Source organism: Gopherus flavomarginatus, chromosome 14 (genome assembly GCF_025201925.1).
Source record: "Gopherus flavomarginatus isolate rGopFla2 chromosome 14, rGopFla2.mat.asm, whole genome shotgun sequence".
NCBI classification, from domain to species: Eukaryota; Metazoa; Chordata; order Testudines; family Testudinidae; genus Gopherus; species Gopherus flavomarginatus.
Window position 1 is genome coordinate 33,440,743 of NC_066630.1, and position 23,662 is coordinate 33,464,404.

At 37.7% G+C, this 23,662-nt stretch overlaps 1 protein-coding gene and 1 long non-coding RNA gene across 2 annotated transcripts in view; one reads left to right on the plus strand and one right to left on the minus strand.

The window, feature by feature from the left end:
* Positions 1 to 15,577, plus strand: part of NFATC3 (nuclear factor of activated T cells 3) — a 163,994-nt gene extending 148,417 nt beyond the window's left edge. The window contains 3 exon segments of the mRNA XM_050922682.1: positions 1,637 to 1,738; positions 12,093 to 12,150; positions 12,152 to 15,577. Coding sequence (XP_050778639.1) covers positions 1,637 to 1,738; positions 12,093 to 12,150; positions 12,152 to 12,350 — 359 coding nt within the window. The 3' untranslated portion in view covers positions 12,351 to 15,577.
* The window catches only part of LOC127034180 (uncharacterized), a 240,628-nt gene that overhangs the window by 83,565 nt on the left and 133,401 nt on the right, over positions 1 to 23,662 (minus strand). The gene's annotated exons all lie outside the window — the stretch shown is intronic.

Below are 23,662 nucleotides of genomic sequence, written 5' to 3' on the forward strand. Positions count from 1 at the left end.
GACGTTGTTTAGAGCTCTGCAGGTGATGAATCCGCATGCACTGTAGGCAGGCAGATGGTATTAATATCTCGTTGATAAGGTGACCCAAACAGTGTACCTCTCTACTCAAAGGTTTGGGATAGCGTTTGTATTCTTTTCAAAACAAAAACACCCATTCTACTTTTTAAAAATCAAATTGCTTTTACCTTCTGCTTCAGGAGGCTTTTCATAGGGGTCTCTTGCCTATCCCATTGAAAGCTTGAGCCTCTGCCCCCAGCATGCTTCACTGTAGGGGTGCTCCCTTTAGTCTCTTGGTTCCTCAAAGCTATTTTCTGCCTCTCGTTCTCAGATTAGCATCTCTCTCCCTCCTGGATTCTTTGATTCTTTTCAGAGGAAAGATCTGTTTTCCTGTTGGTCATGGCACCCACCCACTAGGTGGGAGAACTCTCTTCTCTCACTAACTAGACCTGTTGTTTCAAAAGAACTAGTGTTCCTCTATCCTTATCTCCTAAAAGTTGCATGTATATTTTATTTGAACAAGAATAATATCCGCCTGAGCTCCTTCTTCAAACTCAAAGTTAGGAGTTACCCAGGGCAATAATAATTCATCTGAAGCAATCTTCCTAAGCAAGACATCTGAAGATCATGATAGCAAGGCAGATACATGCTAGTATTCAAGAATCTTAACTAGTAGCACAGTAGACACTAGCACCGTATAAATACATAACTAAACCTATCTGAGCCGAACCAAACTGCACGCACAAATCCTTTACAAATTTTACAGCTACCTTAAAAAAAACCCCGCAAGCTAGTACTATTTGTGCATTTGCAAACACTACCAAATGAACATGCTGGAGTTGATTAATACAATATTCAGCCCTTAAAGAGCTCTCTTTTGGAAGGATAGACTGGGTACAGAGCATTTTCTCAATTTATCCCTCAAGACTGTTGCCTTCTTCATCTCAGATATTCACATCTCTTGACAGTTCCTTAGAGCTGCTATTCTGCCATAGTTGTCCATCTGTATTAGTGCTACCAGGATCAGAGTCAGTTTCCTGGTACTTACATTTTGCTCTGTGGCCTGGCTGGATTACGACAGATGGGAGGATATGTTCAGGAAAAAGCAAAGAGATGTTTGTTCAGACAGTTTGATCAATACTGGGTAGAATAAATTATTTACTGTAATGGATCTAATCCTCCTTTTAAGTCAAGAGAAATCCTAATTTGTTTTATTCTGAGTAATTGGCTGCCTCTTGCCTGGATTTTTCAGGGAAGAGGAAATATTTAGTGGTTTGTGCTGGTGTAACTAGACCACAAAAAGCAAATTAGGAGGTTAAAACGAAAACTTGACTTTGGTCATGATTCTTTTAACTGAAAACTTTCAGAAGGACAAGATGCAAAAACCTGAAGTTATGTAGTGTAAAATTGGGATGCTACCTGTTTGGTAGTCAACTTTGTTTTAATAAGATATGTTAATTTACAAAGTGATATTCACCTCAAAATATACACTGTTATCTTGAATGAAACTAGGTACTTCATGTGACCTGGCAAGTCAGTATTACAAAAAAATCAGTGAAATCCACTTCCTGGTTGAGTGAACTGTGACTTCTTGGTTTAGGCCAGTCAGTAGTTATGTCTGTCTTCTTCTCTGACACAGACAATTTTATCTCTGACCTGGAATACCAGCCATCAGGTTCAGCAGAGAAATGGACTCAACATTCAGCATTCATGTCCAACTCCTGTGTGGAAAATCTAGAGGGTGAGTCTGCTTCAATGTTTTAAATTGGAGCACAAAAGTAAGGAAGGGAAAAATGTTGTGGTAGTTCTAATATCTACAGATGAAAAATGCTATATAATAACCAAGTATTACTATAAATAGGGACATGTATTTTTTCTGTCATTCACAGATGTGGAATTTTGTGTAGAATTCACCCTTTGCTGCAGAATATTGTTCTGGAATTTTAAGCTACTGTTTTAAAAAAAAATCTGTTTCCGCTTTTTAAGCTTACAGAGAAAAGCTTGATATGTGAACCAGCTGTGAACTACAGGTATCATACAATTCAATAAAACAACTCAATTTTAAAAAGGGATTTGAAACTGCTGCAGAATTTCCAATAGAGTGCTGTAGAATTTAGGGAAAGTCTAATTTGCTGCAGAGAGCACAAGGCTTGAGTTGTTTGTTTTTTTGGTTTTTGTTTTTTTTTTTTTTAATTAATTGAGTAGAGCAAAGTCAGAGTGTGGCCAGAATAGCCTCTGACTTTTCACTGTGATATATTAAGTCTCAAACTTTTTTTTTAAAACATAAGAAAACTTCTGATTTACTTAATCTTAAATTGGGTTGAATTTTAAATAAATAAGGTTGAAGAAGATAAATTGGAGATCCAGCCGAGGAGGTAGGATAAATTGGCACTTCATAAATATCTGGCTAGTTGGATTTACTATAACGGGGGGGGGGGGGGGGAATCTTCAGCAATTGCCTTAAAAATCCATCAACTTGCACCCTTCATATATATATATATAAAAAATAAGAATTGTACACTATGATTTTGTTTGTTAAACTTTGGCGGTATTGTTAATACTGGAAATAGCACAAGCGAGATCAACCATGTGCCTTTTTAAAAAATTCTCAAATTTGTTTTCTAAAGCAGCTTTATTCTGTGTTCTATCACTAGAAATTCAGAAGTAAAAAGTTTGTTAATTTAGGATTACACAATAATCTAATTAAAAAAACGCTTCTGAGCTCCGTTTTAGTCTAGTTACAAACCTACAGAGTAGTACTCAACTAGTACATAACCATGACAATATTAAGGATGTTGAATGATTATTTAGAGAGAGAAACTAAACTAAGTTAAACATTTAAAGTTTTATTTAGTTATACTAATGCCTTAGAAACCTGAAAGTGAAATAAGATTCTAAAGTCAATTTTCATTTGTACAGTCTTCCATAGATCTACTACCACAAGTGTTAACAATATTAAAAATTGTCAGTAAAGCAAGCAGCTAGAATTCAGAACAGCACAAAGGGAAAGCAGAATGCATTTGTGTTAAGGTGATTGTCTTTAGAAAACATATTTGGTCTTCAAGGAGATGAGTAAGAGGGGGCACAATGCCTCTTGTCGTTTTTAGCTTAGGTTAGTGGAATATGTTCCAGTGCTTAATCTTAAAATGATTCAAAAGCTGGAATGGTTGCTGATTGTGCATTTGGCAAGTGAGGTGTACTATAGAGTACACAACACTTATGCTCTGGACCTGCTCCGTTTATCAGAGATTCCACCTAGATTTTAAGGTGGTGGTGTGGAACTACAAAGCCCTAAATTGCCTGGTAATAGCCTCCTGAGACACTGCCACATTTGCAGTTAGTGGCAATATTAACGCTATATCCCCTTGAAATAAGAGAGGAGGCACCAGTCAGGGCATTCCTGGTAATATTGCTGGGATTCAGGAATGCTTTCCATTTCATAATTAGAAATAGCTTGGATGTGCCAACTTTCAGGCCATGGTGTAAAACCAATTTATTTCATCAGGCCTTTGAAGAGAGGTAAGGGGACTGAGATACAGGTCACTATATGAGGGTGTTAGCATTATGTGCAGCTGCTTAGTCGAAAGGATTAATTTATTATATTGTATTTTTGTTTTGTACTTTTAAAGCATTGGCTGGGAGCTCAGGACAAAGATGCTTTTTAAAGGAAAAGATGAAGTATTGTCACAGTTTTACTGTATATAATCGAAATCCGTACCGTTAGTTGCGGAATACTTTTCTTTATTTTGTCAAAAAACTGTCCATTCTGTATCCAGAGATGAATGTGCCTCAACACCTATTCTGCTGCTGTGCAGAATGCATTGTATTGTACTCGAGTAGTCTCAGCAAATCCTTCTTGATTCTGACAGTGCAAACAATTCAGCCATCACCACAAACATTCTAAAAACCTCCCACTTAAAATTTCTGAAATATTGCGAGTGTTTTGGTGTGCTTAAACCCCAGTACCAGACTGTTCGTTACCACATGGTTCTGATGGCGGTTCTGATGTAACCACAATTTTTTTTTTATTAAAAAAGGGTCATCCACACAGTCATTCCCTACATACGTCACATGCTTATTGTGGGGAAGATTGTACAGGGTGACTGACATATGCGACGGGACAAAAGCTAGCTTCCTTCTGTGGTTACTATTAATGTGTAATATGTATGGTGCTGGTGGTAGTAGAAATGTGAAGGTATGAAGCTGAGTGAAATTAGCAAATAGCCTCAAAGGAACCTCTTGAAAACTACATCGTTATTTCGATTAACAACAAATTGCTAACTCATCTTGGATTAGTTGACCAGTTCAGAGCTTGTTAATATACCTGCGTTTGTGACAGTTCTCCCACTCCATCCATCTTGTAGAGATGAATTTACTCAGCAACTATAAAATTAAAATTGTGTTTTGTAATTATGGTGAGATAATCCAGCACTATTTTTAATATAATCTTTCAAACAGGAAACATCAGCAATATGAATTAAGTCTACATAATTTACAAAGTAGGTAAAAAGGACTGTTCAGTGTGGTGATACATAGTGCCTTTATGCATTTCAATCCAAGATGAGGCTTGTATACTGCATTGTTTTTAAAGACATAACATGGAGTAAGCAATTTCAAACAGAAGTGAATTGATTCACCACTTTACAGTTTATTACTTTATAGCCTGAGTTGGAAAAAAAAAACAAAAACAAAAAAAAACCCCAACATTATTTGAGTATCAGAGGGGTAGCCGTGTTAGTCTGTATCCACAGAAACAATGAGGAATCCAGTGGCACCTTAAAGACTAAGATTTATTTGGGCATAAACTTTCACGGGTAAAAAGCCCACTTCTTCATCTGTTCTTCAGATGAAGACTAACAGATGAAGAAGTGGGCTTTTTACCCGTGAAAGTTTATGCCCAAATAAATCTGTTTGTCTTTAAGGTGCCACCAGACTCCTTGTTGTTTTCATGTTATCTAAAAACTTTTCAAAGATCAAAATTTTTTAAAAAGGACTAAATCATTGCAATTTACCTGTTAAGGTAAAATTCTCAAATCTATTTGTACTACCAACCACAATCGCTATCATTTGATTTTACTGCCTTTACTATACAGTACTATCGAAGGGTTTACATTGAAATCTTTAGAAGTTTATTTCAAGACTATAGTATAACACTATGTATTTAAATGAGAGGTTCATCCTTTATATTCTCCAGTTTTTCTAAGACATAAGCAGAGAGCTTCAAATTTTCCGTGTTGGTAAGCATATTTGATGAAGTGATTTTCCCCCGCCCCACAAGACATTACTTCAGATTATTAAGGGCCTGACCTTAGAGGTGCTAGATATACTTGTTTCCTATGAAATCGATGAGCGTTTCAGGAGCTCAGCACATTCTGAAATAAGGTCCCAAAAATTGTTCTTGGTTTTTAGGGTTAAACGTGGAATAATAAATACTTGATCACCTTTAAATCCAGAAAATTTACACCTCAACTCTATTGCAACTTTCATCTGCAATTGAATTTCTAAGACAATTGTTTACCAGGAATTACATTAAATTGCCAACTTCATGAAACACTGCTACTTGGGCAGCAAAAAGTATCAAGTAAGTCATTTTCATCAGTCTCATGATTAGAGTATCATGTATTTCCACTAACAACAAAAACAGACTGATCAAAATGAGCTTCATACTGTTTTCAAAAAATGATTAAATTGTGACCATATGTCAGTTGGTATAATGTAAATATTCATTACATAAGCAATGAGAGACGAAGAGCATGTGAGGTTGAGTTACTCACATTTTGCTATACATTTTCCCATGCCCAGCAACAAATAGTATAAATAGTAATTATGCTTATTCTGCCTTGAGATGTACCCACATGATTAAAAGTAGTTTGCCTTAGGGTTTTTAACAAGGTATTGTTAAATCATTTGTGTCCGAATTTTTTTATTATGAGCTTCTATATTTAAAATTTTCTTTGATGCGTTATGGAGAGGCTAGGAATGATGACTGTTGCAATGTAAGCTGCAGTTACCATGTAGCCCCAAACTGCAAATGAATTTTTTAATTTAAAGTAACAAATACCAAAAAATACTCCCTTGGTTCAAGTTTAAGGCAAAATATTAAAATAAAACAGAGATACCACTTTTGGTAAGTAAAAAAACTAGACTTACAATTTCTTTCATATTGTGGGTTTATTTAAAAAGCAGATAATAAATATTTGACTAATTGTAGGGGCAAGCTTCGGCATTTAATCAGTAGACCAATGATATTGTATAGTGTATGTTTCTGACACATTCATCTTTAATTTATGCCCTTAATCTTAAAAGTGCAATGCATATTTTTTTATTTTGTGTAGGACTGAATTAAAGTGCTAGAGTAATTTTCATTCCTCCATAGAACTTTTTTTGCAGTGTCAGTAACACCTACATTTTTATATACATTACGTCTTAATTAACAGAACCAACAAATGCAAGCTAATTAAAGGAATACTGCTGAGTATGCTACATGCAGAATCTCTGAAACATTCCTGTAAACTTTCATATGAAAACCTTGTCTTGTGTAAACATTAGATGAATAACTGTTACTTTTGTGCACAGTTACTGTTCTGGAAAGCCTTGCATAACTCGAATTTTGTGTAAGTCAGAAACATATCTCCCCCATTATACCCCTCACCCCCCCAAAAAAAACCCTCCTACTTTTTCCGTAAGCTCTGATTTGCATATGTTGGGTTTACATAACTTGGGGAGCGTGTGTGTGTGTGTGTGTGTGTATTAAAAAAAAAAAAACACACAATTGCAGAAACTGCCCATTTTATAATACAGATAACGTAACCAATAACAATTTGAATTGAATTTGTCTGCTCTGCTTCACCAGAGGCCTAGGTTTTGGAGTCAGCAGTTTTCCAGAATAACTGGCATAAACTACACTGAGCCAAGAGGTGCATTTCTAAATTTGGTTCTAATTTATTAACACAACCTCCCAAAAACCTGAAATCTACTTATCTTGAAGCCATGAAGTTCAAAAAAATTAGTTTACTTAGGAAATTGATATGCTATATTTCTGTGGAGTTTTATCAAAAATTACTCTTATTACAGTTTAGAGGCTTTGAGTTCTGGATGTCATTGTACTAGGCACTGTACAAACACATAATACAGGACCATCCTGAAATCTGAAAGTATTAAAATGTATGAATCACTTCCTGCAAAGGGAAGTGCTTGTACCCTTTTTATATGCTGCACAAATATTCCCTTTGATGTCTCAGTATTTTGCATCTTTAATTTCATTATCTCCTTGTTTATAACCATGGGGGAGAATGTAGTAGTGTGTAATTCTATTGCACCATGTATTTTATTTACTTCAGTTAAGTGTTCTACTCTTCTTCTCAGACTAAATAATCCACTAAAACTCACTGAAGAAACCTGATAATTTTATTAATCCTCAACATATATCTAACAATTGTCTACTTCTTCTAAACTGTGTGCTGTATTTTGGTCAGAAAGGCAATTTAATTATGGTACCCCAGGTGAGATAGCATTCTTCATAAAGCCAAATGTTTTCCTTCTTTCCTTTTTAAAATGTATCCAAGCATTTTACATTTGCCTTTTTAACGCTAATGTGTACATTATGTAAATATCTCCAGTAAACTATTCACAAGGAGTTCCACACCCTACATCTCAATTTTGTGAAAGATATATGCTGTGCCTCTGAGTTTCCCAAACTATGATGCGATATGGGCTTGAAAAGTCAAATTCTGCAGAGTTTAAGTTTTTTTTCATTTTAAAGCAAATAAACTTACTAGTAGGTGTGATTGTGCAGAAAAACTTTCACGTGTAAGTCAATGGATTATCTTCCACAATCTGCAGACTGGCAGCTCCAGTGCTTCTGCTACTGCTCAGAACTTTCCAAGCAGCAGCAAAATAAAATGGAGGCTCTGGAAAAGGGAGGAACAACAGAACCTCCCTGTCACCAACTGCCAAGAGGCTCTGGGGTGAGAAAGTGAGAGAAATTAACTCTTCCAGCCATCAGAAGGAGGTTGGAGATGCTTCAAATTTATTTAATCTTTGTCTACACTTAAATTTTGCTGGTATAACTATGTGATGCAGCTGTCAATGAATCTGGCACTATGGTAAATATAGTAACCATTCAAATGCTTGAAAAAAAAAATAGTTGAACAGGTAACTACTATTAATCAAAAAAAAGACACTCAGAATATCAAAGGCCAGTAAAAAATTGTTCAGTATTTTAGTATCTTGTACACCATACACGGAACTATTGTGATTTAAGAATGAGTAAAGCTGTAAATGCGATTCACCTATTGCTATTCATTCAGTGAATATTCTTGTCTCAGAGCACTCTGTAAAATGTTATCTCCAATAAAATGAACTGTACAATCAACAGCAGAGACTTTTGTTTTGGGTGATGTCGCCAAATACAGAATAAACCATCTATCAGAACTTAGACAGTGACAATGTAATAATTCCAAAGAATAAGAGGATCTTAGTTGTGTTCATTTTTATTGTATTGCTCCAAGATTTAGCAGCACTGAGCAATTGTAATGTTTGATTTGTACTTAAGGGCCTGTTCAACTGCATACAGGAGGACAGCAAGATATTGCTGGGTGCTAATGTTGTGAGGTAACAGTTTGGTGGTGGTGCCTTTCTACCATTACCACTACTCCTTTGTGGAACAGGTATTAAGACTTGAAAGACTGAGTTACCTACAGGAGAACATGTAAATGCCTTACAAAGTACCTTTATCTGCAAAGCAGCTTATTTCAAAGTATCTGATATGTTAAGTGCAAGTTCAGAATACAGGAGCAAAATACATGTAAGATACTATTAACAGTTGTTTGTAATCCACATCCTCTGAGTTAGTTATATACTGTCAGTTACTTAAAATATTGAAAGAATTGATTTAAGATTATGAACTTCCTATAGCACTCATTTCATATGCTGGAAAGGAATCTCATAACAATTATAGAATGTAGCTCAGCTAAATTAGTTCATCTTGGCAGCCACAATGCATCTTTTTGACTTTTCAGCCACAACAGATTTCCATTATAATTTTTTTGGTTAATATAAGACCTGCTAACAAATTTCAGGTCACAAATATCTGCTTTACAAAATAACCTGCCCCCCCAAATAGTCTTACTCATGCTATACTTTCAGTTGTTGAGCTTAATAAGCTATCTTGCAGACAAATGACAGTACAGAAAATTTACTCAAATACTAAACAGATGCATTAATTAAAATGTCTAGTATGGTAGCAGAGAGAGAAGGTCGCTGAGGTAATCTCTTTTATTGGACCAGCTTCTGTTGGCAGGAGAGAGACAAGCTTTTGAACTGCACAGTGCTCTTCCCCAGGTTTGGGAAAGGTACTCAGTGTCACAGCTAAATACAAGATTGAACAGATAGTTTAGCATAAGTAATTAACCAACCACTTTGAATGTGTGCTAACACCCCTGTAGTCCTAGACAAAAAGGCAGATTAGTGGGTTGCAGATTGTTGTAATAAGCCATAAATTCAGCATCCTTATTAAGACCACGGCATGGCCTGGTCTACACTACAGAGTTAGGTCAATGTAAGGCAGCAAGTGTCTACACTAGAATGGTGCTCCTGCAGATGTAAGATGCCAACTACATAGTTCTGATAACTCCACCTCCAGAAGAGATGTAGTGTTTAGGTCGATGTAATTAGGGCAATGCACTGTCTGTATAGACACTGCGTTACTTGCATCACCTGTTGATTGTCAGCCCTGCATGAGGTCTGACAGCCCAGAGTCCTGCTGCCACCTCCCAGTGGGGGATGGTGAGGGGTTGGGGAGGAGAGTGAGGATATCAGTTTCACTGCTAGTAGGCTCCCTGCTGTGAAATTGAACCTGGTGCCTGGCTCATAGCTGGGGCTGTCCGCCCTGGGGTTGGGAGACTCCAGCTGTGAGCCCTGCATGGCTGTCAGTGTCCCATTTGAGTTGGTGCAAGCGTGCCTGCTGAGGATGCACACCGCTGGCAGGAAGAGGGTAGTGGACATCAGCAGCTGGTTTAATTACTGTGGTGGCTGTAGGCTGGCATAACTTTTCTACCTTATTTTGTAGTGTAGACAAGCCCCATAATTTTTAGTGTCTAGCAGTTCTGAATTTAAGCTCCAAGGCTCACCTTTTGAAACTTGTTCAGGTTTCCTTTGAAGATAATGACTGAGAGGTCAGGTAGTGATGGCTTTGTGAAAAGTGTTCACCAACAGATGAAATGGTGTTCTTGCCTTTTATCATTTTTCTGTGTGAGTATGGGAGCATTTGTTGTCAGCTTAAGCTGAATCGAATTGCTTAGTGAAGACTGAAACCTGTCTTGGATAATTGTTTAGTTTAATCATTGAACAGCAGTTGCTCTACCCAGGTATCTGTATAAAAAACATTCAGCAGTTTTCTACCTTTCACATACTTTAAAATTTCTTTTATTAGAAATATAATAAAAGAAAGTGTCACAACTGTAGAACTTGTATAGTAAGTTCACATGTCACTCTAGTGCATACCCGATGCTTCTGGGGGGGTGGGGGGGAGGGGAAATTGTTGAAGTCCCCTTAGAGTGCCAGTTTCTAATACCAGTCATGCCAACTTCACAATGTTTGTGAGGCTTCATGGTTTATTTTTAGTATAGGTTTATCATTACAAGTGCTCACTAAATTGTTTGGTTTTGTCTGTTTTCCAAACTAAGTATAGTTTCTTTTGTGCTCAGCTTTTGTATGCGTTTTCTGTTGTACCCTGGGGGTTGGTATAGCCTTGTCAGTCCCAGGATATTGGAGAGAAGCTGGATATGGTAATATCTTTTATTGGACCAATTTTTGTTTGAGAGAGAGACAAGCTTTTGAGCTACACAGTGCTCCCAGACCTTGTTTTTCCGTAGTGACATTTGGAATATTACTAATCCAATATTCTTGTGTTACTGTATTGGTCTGAATTTGTAAGACTTTACTGAAATTTGCCTATTTAAAAATAAATATTTCTACAAGGCTTTCCAAACCCTGACCTCAGTTATATCACGTAGAGTCCAGTGGGTCAGAATAACGCACCTGACATTTTCTGGTGCTGAGTTTTATGATTATTTCAGTGCTGCTTCTCTCTGTAAACTAGTGTCCTACTTTGGGAGTAAACTCAGCTGTTCTTACTAAACTAAAATTCAAATTGAAGAAAATTGTTTGCTGGAAGAGAAACTTGTCCAGAGCTCTATTTTAGAAATGCCATAATTTCAAACTAAAGTTTTTCATAAATGAACTGAGAATAGTGTCTTAGAAGTAAACTACCATATTCGCTCTCAGACTTTCAGTGTAACAGTCAGCTATACTGGTGCCTATACCATCTTGATGTTGTAGCCTGTAAAGCATACTTAATTATTGCTATCATAAAAGCAAACTATAATGTCTTTCTAACAATAGCCTGGAAGCTAGTCTTCCAGTTGAATTTAAGGCTCTCTCTGTTGGGCTTGCATCTTATATCAGACCCAATCCTTCCATAATATAGAGACAAATCTTTGGGGGAAGGGGATTTTTGCTATCAGATGATTAGTTGTTTTAGTTCCTCTTCTCATTTCTTAAGTCTGAGAGCTACAATAGATTTACATGCCTGAGAGCATTGACTCAAGCTAATTTCTACTTACAGAACTTCCTCAGAATTTGGACTGAAGACCCCAAAACTATAGTTAATGTATTTTGAGTTAATTGCTGTCCGTGGTCTGGTGAGGCCTGCAACAGGAACAACTGCATAGGAACACCTGAACTGTACCTGCCTACATTGTGCCTCAGTTCTTTTTAGTCCCTTATTTCTTTAAACCACACAGACTCGGTTTTTTAAAAGTCATTGTCTTAGGGGTGTTTAGAAGCTGTCTGGTATGAATGTAATGTTACAAATATGCTTTAATTTTCATTTGTTAATGTTACTGTAGTTTATGTTCTGTTTCACCTTCTGCTACTTACTGACTGCATCTTAGTTTATAGGGTTGATAGATTTTTCAGAAGGGTATACTAATGAATATTGCACTTCTGGAAAAAGTAACACAGACATTAAGTTGGTGTATTTACAGTAGCTGTCAGTTATAATTGTATAACTTTTTTTATACTTTTGTTTTTAGTGAATGAAATCATAGGAAGAGATATGTCACAGATCTCAGTGTCACATGGAGCAACAGTGTCCGGCCAATCTCCACATACATGCCCTGGATCTCTGGAGACAGGAATATCGGATGGAGTCTAAAAGCAGCTACGCATCCATGAAATCTTTCAAGTTTTCTCTGAATATTTCTTCAGCCCCTTCTCTTACACTCACTGTGCTTCCAACTCTTGTGGCCTTTTATAGACTGGAAAAATGGATCCTTGCATCGCCCTTTTAGTGGGTTACATTTGCTGTAGAGACAGAGCATTTCTAATTCTAGTTTCTGCAGTGCTGTAAAAAATGACTGAGTAAATGGACCCCAAGAAGCAAGACAAGATATTTTAACCGGTTAAAAATTACAAAATGAGCTTTGCTGTTTTACATTTAAATAGAATACTTTTATACTGTAAGTGCTTAAAATGTGTGGAGATGTTAGTTTTGCTCTTCTAATATTCACAGTACTGAATGTGGAGAAAAATTTAATACACATCTTCAGTGTGCTGCTTTCCCTTAGAAGTAGTAGAATTGTAATTGACGGTTTTGTACACCTTTGGTCATTCTGAAGAGCCTTTAAGCGTATATTGTTTAAAAGATAACTTTTTATAATGAAATCTTCCAGAGGCAAAAAAACAAACCTGTCATCTTAAGCCAATGCCTTGGAAGCCATTGTGTATAAAAATACTTTAGTGTTTTCTTTCTTTGATTCATAGGAAGCCAAGCCAAATGTAGATCTGCACTTCTTTATAAATTGAAAATGTTATTTGATAGGCTGCAAAGAGACCATTCCATCATGGAAATGTTGGGATAGAAATGACATTCCAAAATTTAACTTTTATAACTATATGGATAATCTTCCTGTACTTTGTTAGCACAGGCTCCTTACTGAAATAGCTTTTTCATAGAAACTATACATTTGTAGTCAAATTTGAAAAACTAGGATTTTGATGTAAAGAACCTTAATTTCAAAGCCATGTTAGATAAGGGGGAATTTTGATATTTGCAGAGGATTTAAGTGTGTTATCACTATGAAATACACCAATCTTCAGTAGCTCTAATATTTTCCATGCAGTAAATCATTTGCTTACATCCCTATTCTATATGTTCATCTGCCTAAATCCTGCCACTTTAACATTGCCATGTCTTAAATTTGAACTATGAACATTTATCTACTAAAAAGAAACTTACTATGAGTGAGTGCTTTAAAGGAAATACATTTGAGTAATTTGCCCATAGTTAATGGTAAATTTATAAAGCAGAATTTATTTCAGAGGAAAATAGTGTATGAGACTATGACTGTGGTATTAATTTCTTACAGTTTGTTTGAAATTATGCATTTTCCTCACCTTACCCACTTCATCAGATAGTAATGTTTACACTACATGGCTTTTAAAACCTCGGGCCTCTGATAAAAAACCTAGGAGAGGATCTGAAACCGCTAATTTAGGCCATGTTAAGTATTTCCCAAGAGGTTGTAGTTTACAGACCTGTCTGATGTGGAACATACAGGGTATACAAAAAAAAGAGGCATATATAGCAAAATAAGATCAGAAATACACTTTCATACTTGAAATTGTTTTTTTAGTCCAGATTTCTGTTCTTCTGTTGAAATAATCATTCATTCTAGTTACGATGAAAAGCAAATACATTCAACTTTGATTATAAGGGGATGATAACATTGAATTAGTTCAGATATTTGAGGGTATTTTCATTGCAATCAATACATGTACAGGACATGCCCTTGTTTTGGAGAAATGAAGCTGTTTTGTCTACACATGTTCTTAAGTTACAGTAACACAAAGAAAGTCTTAAAATGGACTCCATTATTGAGGTCATTAGGAATAAAAACCCACTATAGTAAATATAGGTTTTGTGGTAGCACATGTATTGGCAGCCCAGCAGGGGGAAGTTTACATAGAACCTCTTGCATATGAAATACCAATGTGCTATACATGTTTAGATGTAATGTTCTAGCAATACTGTTAAATGATAGAATATCTCTTTGTATTTGTTGGATCATGGAGCTTTAGAAAAAATATACATTTGAAAAGTTGGTGGAAATGGAACTTCCTTCTAAGCTATCTGGGATTACCATGGTGGTAAATTTTAATTATTTTTCAAATAAGTTTATGGTAAGGCCACTATACAGGTAGATTCATTTCTGACAGACTATGTATTCTGGGAAGCTAAGTATCCATCCTTTCAGTTAATGTACTGTACATTAGTGTAAGTGTCTCTCAAAATAGTTATTTTGGCAGTTCTATCATTTGAAAAGAATTGTAACTGTCCCTCAGGTGCTTCTTTAGTTACTATCCCTACTCACATTAAGGTTAAACATGCTAAAACACTGAAGTGTTCAGAAATACAGCTAGTTATGTTTTTATAACACTGTTTAAATCACTGTAAGCTGTGCCACTGTCTTTAGGTTGTACGCTGGTGCAAGGTGTGTTCCAGTTTTCATTTAATGTACCGGGTCTGTTGAATCAATGTGTGCGCGAGGACTCTAATTTTGAGCTTTTCATATTTGTGTGGGTTTTGTGCTCCTAACGACTGGTACAGCCTCTTCTCCTTGCAAGTCCTTAGAGTGAGTAGCTGGAATTCATACTGTACCTAAAATATGCGAGCCCATACAATCCAGAGTTGCTATGCACTAAATCTTCTGATGCCTTTAAATACCTTGATGCCTGTAGACCTAGAGATGCTTTCCTATTTAAATATAGCTTTTGGATACTAAAACCAGTTTTTGTATTTGCCTTGTAAAAGCTTCAGTACAAGGGTCTTAATTTTATTTTGGCTTGTGTGATACTGTAAAGACTGTTAAAAGCACACAATCTCCATTAGACTATGCAAATTTAATTTTACAACAATACCTTGGGATTTGATAATTTGTTGGCATCCACTTTCTTGCCCTTCCTGAGTCCCTGCTTTCCATACTGATGTTTAGATTTTAAACATGAAGGGAAAGCCTTAATAGTAGTCTGTCTTCTATGGAGGATCAATGTTAAGAATAAAGATTGAGAAGTATTTGGCACATTAGATGTGGGCCATGAAAAAGTAACTTAAGTTTCTGAATTTAACCACAAATCTGGCACATCAGACTTCCTCTATTAAATCTTATAATTATATAAGTGGAACTGCCATCCTTTGTAAACCAAAGAGAAAAATGACAATTTTGTTCTGATGCAAACAAATCTTTGAAACTCTATTTTTGATACACATAATGGATGTCATTCCTTGAGGTTTGGAAATTGTTCAAATTAAAGTTTTATATTTAAAAATGGGACAAACGTTGACTAAAGATTATGTTCTAGATGTTTACAGAGCCTTGTATTGTAATTTCATGTACATTTTGTATTTTAAACATTTTGTAAGTTATGATTGCAGTGCTATTTGAGAAAAATACAAAGGGAAGAACTTGTATTTTAGGCTCTTAAATCATAGTGTTGAAATAAATAAGAAAATACATAATGTGTCACTGTTTATTGAAATACATCACCTATGTAGGAGTTAAGTAAAATTGTTTTTAATCCACTAGGCTTACACTGCTGAATAGCTATATTTCACTGCTATGTGGGGTACCAAATGTATGATGCTTGTTAATATCACCAAATGGCTGCATATTTTGGTACAAACTAACCCTGGACTGAAATGGCAATACTCTTGCAGTTCAGAATTAATTAGCTTTGGTAAAGCATAATGAGAGAGTTCACAAACTGCTACTAATCACTCAGGTATCACTTGAGTATCAAGCTCACCCATTTACAATGAAATACTAGTCACTATTGTATATCTTTTTCTCCATGGTAAACAATAATCTTCATTCATAAAATTATAGCCTTATTTGCTGTCATTAGAGGCAAGATGCTTTCTTCAGTATTTTATCAAAAGGTGATGAATATTCAATTTCATGCATCAGTTCTAACTTTTGTGCCTCTCTTCCTTCCCCTCCAATCTCTCAACTCCTGATTCCACATCCACACACAAAAAACACCATACTTGGTTGCATGTAAGGATATTAGAATAGGACTAAGAATGTCAAATGAACATGCATCTAGCATATTAAAGTGGGCTGAATTGTTTGTTTACATCTGCTCTTTGAATCTGTTGTCCAGGGTGAGAGAGGAAAGATACAACATTGTTTCAGTACTGAACCTGCTCAATGCTTACAGCCCTCACTGATCTATTGCAATCACAAACTGCATTCTGTCCTCATACATGTTGGATTCCTCTGATTTGTTTCATCCGGAAATCTGATTACTCCTGAATTTATGCCAAAAACATCTGACAAAGACCAACCAAATGTTGCCTTGCAGGAGGCAAAGAGGTGATTGACAAAGGGTGGGTGGGGCAATAGTAGAGTACCTGAGGAGCCCAGGACTAGGTTAAAATCAGCCATCATTGTGTAAACACTAACCATTGCTTCAACAAAGGGAGAGAAGTATTTCCATGGACAGCATAGACTGTCAGCTTTGGAACACTTCCAAGAACCACAGTTAAAATATTCCTAGACCTTGTGGAAGTCTGTATCTAAATGACACTTCACTAGCACCTGTTGTATACCCAGTTTCATTATACTGTAGAGGTGCTTGTGTGTTACTGCAGTGACAAATGCAATATAAAAACTAAAAGTAGTAGTATCAAGAGCTAAATGGTATTTCTACACAATGTCCCAACGTGCACATTAATACTTTCAGAAGTTTAGAATAAAGTTTTTATGGAATTCAAGTTGGTGAGTGAAATTTACTTCACTCACAAAGTGAGTAATCAATATGTGATTACAGATGCTTGGAAGCGCATAGTCCACCTGCACTGCTTGCACTGTGGATTCAGGCTTCTGGAGCTCTGTTGCTACAGATCCAGTCGCCCCTTCCCCTGTTGTAGTCCTTGGAACTGGTGCTTTTGAAGTGATTCCTTTCCCCATTGTAGAGGGAAGACCCTTTCCCTATTGTGTAGGGGGTTCAGATACAGTCCTAATGGAGAGCTTAAATAATGCAGTGATTTTGTGCATCAATCTAAAATCAGTGTAGCATAAGTCAGAACCTCAGTAAGGCTACTGATTTTGAAGAGATTGTCTCTTCCAAGCAGCTTAATGAGCTACGGAAAGATTAATTGGTTATGAACTCTGTTTTCTAGCGGCCTAGGAGATAGTATGTGTAATTATATTAAACCCATATCTCAGTTAAACAGATTCCAAGTTTAGGCTAGATCTTTAGTCTTTGTTTGGCAATGGTGCACCTGTCCAGGTGGGGCAGGCAAGGATCTCAAATCACATGGCACTGTGAAAGCATTGATCAATTTAATGTCGGCTATTCAGAGGATGGCCTGTTTATCTTTACTGATGGTCCCTATTTATAGATCAGAAAGCATTACACCACTGGCACAGTGGCCAGCCTAAGTAATTATATATGAGATTTACTAAATATAGTGCTTGATGTTTGAACACTACTCCCCATTTTCCCCACTATAATTAGCAGGTATGTAATTAGTGTACAGTAACATTAGCAATATAGAGCAATGCTTTGTAGCTACTTCAAGAAAAAGAAGTGGAGACTGACAGGATATGAGAGAGAAGGTGGGTGAGGTAATCTCTTATTGGACCAAGCTTTCAAACTTACACACAGCTCTTCTTCAGGTAACTGAAAGAAGAGCTCTGTGGAAACATCTCTCACCAACAGAAATTAGTCCCATAAAAGATATTACCTCACCTTGTCTCTGATATCCTGGGATACCATAGCTCCACCACCATTGCATACAACTAAGATTTAAGACAGCTGAAGACTGGTTCATTAAGGGGTTAGAGACTATGTACTCCAGCCAGGGGAAAACTAAATAATGAAAATGGTAACTAACCCTGAGGACTCAAGCTAAGACTTACACCTATTTTCAGGTCTGTTCCATGTCCTGTGGCATAGTTAGACCCAATTTTTATTCCAGGCATCATGAAAATGGCAATGCTGTGAAAGGAGCATTTTGTCCTTCCAGATAACAAGACAGCGGTGGCAACCCTGCTGAGGAAAGTCCCTTTACCAGAAGTCAGTGGTTTGGGTTCTTTCTGTGACTCAGGATCTGGAGCAATGATAGCAAAAGGGAGGCCCTTCTATACCAGGACAACAGCAATGGCACACTTATGATGCAACATCCTCCCCAGAGCACCAGGCCTGGGCTCCTCAGCAGAGGGAGACAAACAGCATGCCTGTGGGACACAAATTGGACACATCCTTCGCTCCCTGCCTCCCATTCAGAAAAAAAATTACTCCTTGCTTGTGCACTGAACTGAGCAGGGGACCATTCCCGCTGCCCTGGGCGCCACTGACTCTGCTTTAATCATTTTTAATGTGGACATTCATTCCTCTCACCTTACTGGCTACTCACCCCCTCCCTCACAGCTTCTCCATTGCCAGCCTCTCTGCCTCTGCCTTCAGCTTCAAAGCCCATTTCTCCCTTATGTATCTCTCCTGTATAATACTTTTTAAGGCACATACTTGTTCTCCAGTCCTTATCCTGATTACTTTGTATGTTGTAGCTCTTTGCTCAAGCTCTCATCTTTATATTTAGCTCTTCAGGGAATGGACCATGTTTGGAAAGCTCCTAGTACAAGGATATTAAAATGTTAACTATGTGATTAAGTGCTGGATTACATGAATTAACACTCAGGCTCTCTAGCAGAGTGTAGCAGAAAGCAGTGCTGAGAAGAATTTCTTGCTATGGTTAAACTGAAAACTATTTGAGAGACTCTGACAGGTACCTGATGGTGACTTCACTGATTGAATTTAGCATTGAAGCCTGCTGTCTGATTCATAACCCAGTTTCCACCCTTTGTCAGTGGTTTGACACCACAACCCCTTTTAACTTTGTATTGCATGAATTGTCATCTGTTAAGAAGAGATGGGAAACTTTTATATGCTCCCAGTGCACTCCCATATGAAGCCATTACAAAAGGTGTGATGGCTAAGAAATGGCAATTTCTAAAATAATAATTCAGTTTAATACACAAATTCATAGTAGTTTTAGTCAAATAAATGTGACCTTATTGACAGTGCAGTGAGAAAAGTGGGACTTATCTTAGGAGATATCTTCTCTGTATGTGAGTGTACACAGGAAATTAGCTTCATATCCACCTTTCAGTTAGAATGAGGAAAAAGCGATTTCCTTTTCATTTCCTATTTTAGGCATTAAGTGCAAAAACAACCCAGGCAGACTATAGAACTAGCCATTCTAGTATTGTCCTTGAAGGAGGCACTGGTTATTAATTTCTGACAGTGGTTACCTAACTCAGTTCTGTCGCAAAGAATGATGTAAAAAAATACCTTAGCCTTAGTTAATCCCGACCAAACAGCAATAGAGCTAAAGTTTACACAGTTGCAGTTAAGATTTCCTCCTGCTGTATCAGCGGATTCTGGCTGTATAGGAGAGCTTGTGATGCTTACTTGTTCGTTTTTACATTTACTATCTTTAGCTCCTGTTTGGAAACTGTCACAGTAGTGACATCTGCTGGAAAGGTCTGGGACAACAAGATATTTGCAGTCAATACTGCCTGGTATTGATAGAAAAAAAATCTTATGCCTGTTCTCAAGTAAATCACTCTCTAAATGAAGGTGTCAAACACTTAGAAAAAAAAGTTGTGTGTCCCTTGCCTGTAATATGCAAAGATGAGGCAGTGTACCACATGCTTTCATTTCCATCATTCTGCTTTAGGGTGACGAGACAGCAAGTGTGAAAAATCAGGACCAGGTGGAGGGTAATAGGAGCCTATATAAGAAAGCCCCAAATATTGGGACTGTCCCTATAAAAATTGGGGACATCTGGTCACCCTATTCTACTTCCACCAGAGACATGTATACAGCTTTACTTATAGGAGAGAAAGTATACTACTTAATTCGCCTCAGAATGCTCAAGGTATGCAGCTCTGTATTTACATAACTAAAATCAAATGTCATGTTTCAGGGCTTCATCTGGTCACCTGAAAACCATCAGGAAGCATCCCTTCCCTACCCACAGATACAGAACAAACTGGCTAAATGGGAGTGCAGACTTCCTCTGAAGCATCAAAGATTGGCCAGAACTGGAGATAAGACACTGAAAAAGGTGGACCAGTTCTCTGAGCAGGTAGAGAATCCTCTCTAGATACCTGGCTGGAGTCTCTTACTCATACGCTCAGGGTCTAACTGAGCACCAATGCTAGGAGTAAGGAAGGAATTTCCCCCAAATTCAGACTGACAGGGAGTTGGGGGGACAGTTGGGGAGGGATTGCCTTCTGCTGTAGGGCATTGTTTGCCTGCTGGGATCATCTCACTTGCTCAGTTCTCTGCTATTGCAAGGCTTCTGGCAGGGGCGGCACTCTGGTCTCTTCTGTTTGCTGCGTATGACACAGTTTCGTTTCCTGAGGACTGAAATGTTTTGATCTATCAGGGTGAAATCTAATGCTCTGGGATATATAAGAGGTCAGACTAGCTGAGTCGATGGTTTCTTCTGGCCTTAACTTCTATGAAACCTCTCCTCTGACTCTTAAAAATCAGGATTATAAAAAGGAGGGAGGATGAAGGGCAAATCGAGTGGTGTACCAAGCATTTTGGTCCTTCGGCTCGCTATATTTGGTTCTCGGCCATGTCCCTTCTCTTCCCTTTCTAGCATTTAACCTGCATGTGTCTAAAGACAGCATAACAAGTGTAGAAAAAAGCCTAAGAAATCACTGAAAAGCTAAGCACGTCTAAAGATGCACCAACAAGTCACAGACAATACTTCAGGCCTCAGTCTCCTCACACCAGTCTTGCTCTGGTGTAACTGCACTGACTTCAGTGGAGTTATGCCTGAGCTACACTCCACTAGGTATGAGAGCAGAATTGGGACTTTCCAACATGAAAACTTTTGAAAGATTTGGTTACAGGCCCCCAAGGCTCAGAGCCCTCAATGCGTGTTCTCACAGCCATGAAACTCTTGAAAAGGTGGATAGTAAAGCAGGGGGTGGGAGAAAATAACTAAGATGTAAAGATCCTAAAAGCTGTGGAAAATGCAAGGTAACAGTATACTCTGGTGCAAAAACCCCTAACCAAATGAGCTGACTAAAAGCCTTTCCAGCTTCTTTGAAAGCTTTCTGTTTCCTTATAAGTAGGAAGCACATTCGCGAATGCATGTACCTTTCCCCAGCAACAGTAGATCCCAGCAGACCCTCAAAAATAGCTATCCCTGCACAGCTTTAGAGGGCTGAGGAGTTTCCAGGCCTGGAGGATTAGTTTGAAGACACAAAGGAAGTAAATCCTGGCATTAAGGCTTCTACCATAAGGGGCAGCTTTTAAGCCTAATTTAATTTCCCTTGAATTGTTATTTAAATTCTCATTATAAAGCAAATAACTTAAATTCTGTCAAAAAAATTATGTACCATCTAAACACAAATACCATGTAGACACATTCAGGTGCTGTAGGCACTTAGTAAATTAACCATGGACCTGGTATCAGTGAAGAACCTCGATTTGGTAATGAAAAACCAGTTAAGGGATGTAAAAAGTGGGGTGGGCACGGAGGCTGGAAGTGAACAGAAAAGGTGTGGACTATAGCCATAGTTTAGATGAAGAGGAATAGGGCAAAAGGATGCCTTGGGATAGGTATATACTGAAGACTGGCTCTCCGAAGAACAAGGATGGAAGATCGTAATGCTTTAAAGACCAAGTCTTGCATGGTTGTGGGGATTTCTGTTCTGAGAAGACTCCTGCCCCTTACATTGAAAGGTGGATTCCAGCAAGCACTACTCTGATTGCAGTAGGTTCCTATCACTTGCCTAATCGCCACTTTTATACACACCCTAGCTGCTTTGTTAACCAGCCTTCAGTTTTGTTTCTAATTGTACTAATACATTTTTATCCTCCCCCCCTCACTCCTACTCCTTCCTACCACCTTTGCTTTTAATCACACAAGAAGGAAACCGCCCTGTGCCTTGCCACTTGTTGATCAAATATTACAGAAAGGAACCTAGTTTTCAAAGGACAGCAGTGAAATATGTTCAACTCAAAGGGGGCTGCAGGGGGAAAGCAGCATTAGCAATGTCAAACAAAGTCTTCTGTGGGATGACTATGAGGTGATGCTAGAAGCTGGACTTCACCTGGAAAGAGGTGAGAAATATTTCTAGAGTTCAAGATTCTAGGTCAGTTGGGTGAGAGATGATTAACTTGGAAGGGCTTTTCTTGTAACAGGCTCTGAATAACTCAAAAAGGCAAGGAACAGGAATTTCCAGAAGGCTATTGTGAAGGACTCTGTACTTAATGAATGTAGAAACTAATGAAGCACATTACATTTAAAAACCAACCAACTTTCCCTCTGCATCCCACCCCCTCCCCAAATATCTAACTACAAAGCCTGGCAGCTCTCAACTACCAGTGGACAAATTCATCTTTTTATGTTACCAAGCTAAATTTCCTAGCACGCTGCCCATGAGACCAACAGATGTACAGACACCAAGAGTAAAGTTGGTCGAGTGCTGAATTTACCAGTTTGCAGAACTTAATCCAATCTAGAACATCGTTTATGGCATTTCTATAGTATGAAATGTCATGGCTGCATTCCTGAGTGTAATATAACGTGCCACATCGGACATGATCAACTCCAGCTTGAACTAACCCTGAAAATTTAGGATCAGGGTAGCTTGGATATCTGGGCATTCTCCCACTAACATGAAGATTAATGTAGACTGGTATCAGTGCTGTAAATTCCCTGCAAGTCTTTCATGAATTGATCAGTGAATGTGTCTATTAATCTTCCTTCACAATACATCTAACGAAAATGCGAATCAGGGTTGGTATCCTTGCTGAATGGTGAGGAACTCATACTGGTCACAATGGCTAAGCTATGGCATGAGTGCTATGGAGATTGTCTCTAAATGAATCACCTGCTTTTAAATCTCATTTTATATTTTTAGATGGAAAATGCTGCAGGTATTGTGCCAGAGCAGGCTTATTTTCATTATGCAAAAAGCAGAAGACATTGCTATAACTTGCTACAGAGCACTGGTTTTCTACTCTTTTACTAAGTGAGCTAGAATTCATTGATAGTTTGGTGCAATGAGAGGCATGTAATAGCTAGAGATGGGTGAACAATTTATTCAATTAATTTGAGCCCCTCTTTGGGTTCTTAAGAAGCCTGTGGGTGTTGCGTTTTACAAATATGTTGTTTAATTTACTGAATGCACCAAGTGCTTTGGCAAATATATTTAATGCATGAGTGGCTCACAAATCATCTATTGTGACTGTTGCTTAGACCAGTTGCAGTTCACAGTGGTGTGTGATTGGCTAAGTTCACAAGGTATTGTTTCTGCTCCCTGTTTAGATGATTGTCACACATTTAGCCTTCTGGTGCTAAAATTTGTGGCTCCCTACTCTGACACCTTCTGTTCCCATGAACAAAAATTTGCTCATAAAACGTTCATGGGAAGTGAATAAAATCAGTCAGGGAAGAGAAGGGGTGACTGTTGGCAAATATTGCCGTGGAGTATTAGCCAGGCTGTAGTCATAGCAGGAGTGTAAGTCATTGGACCAGTATGACAAATAAGGCAATGTTGAAAATGAA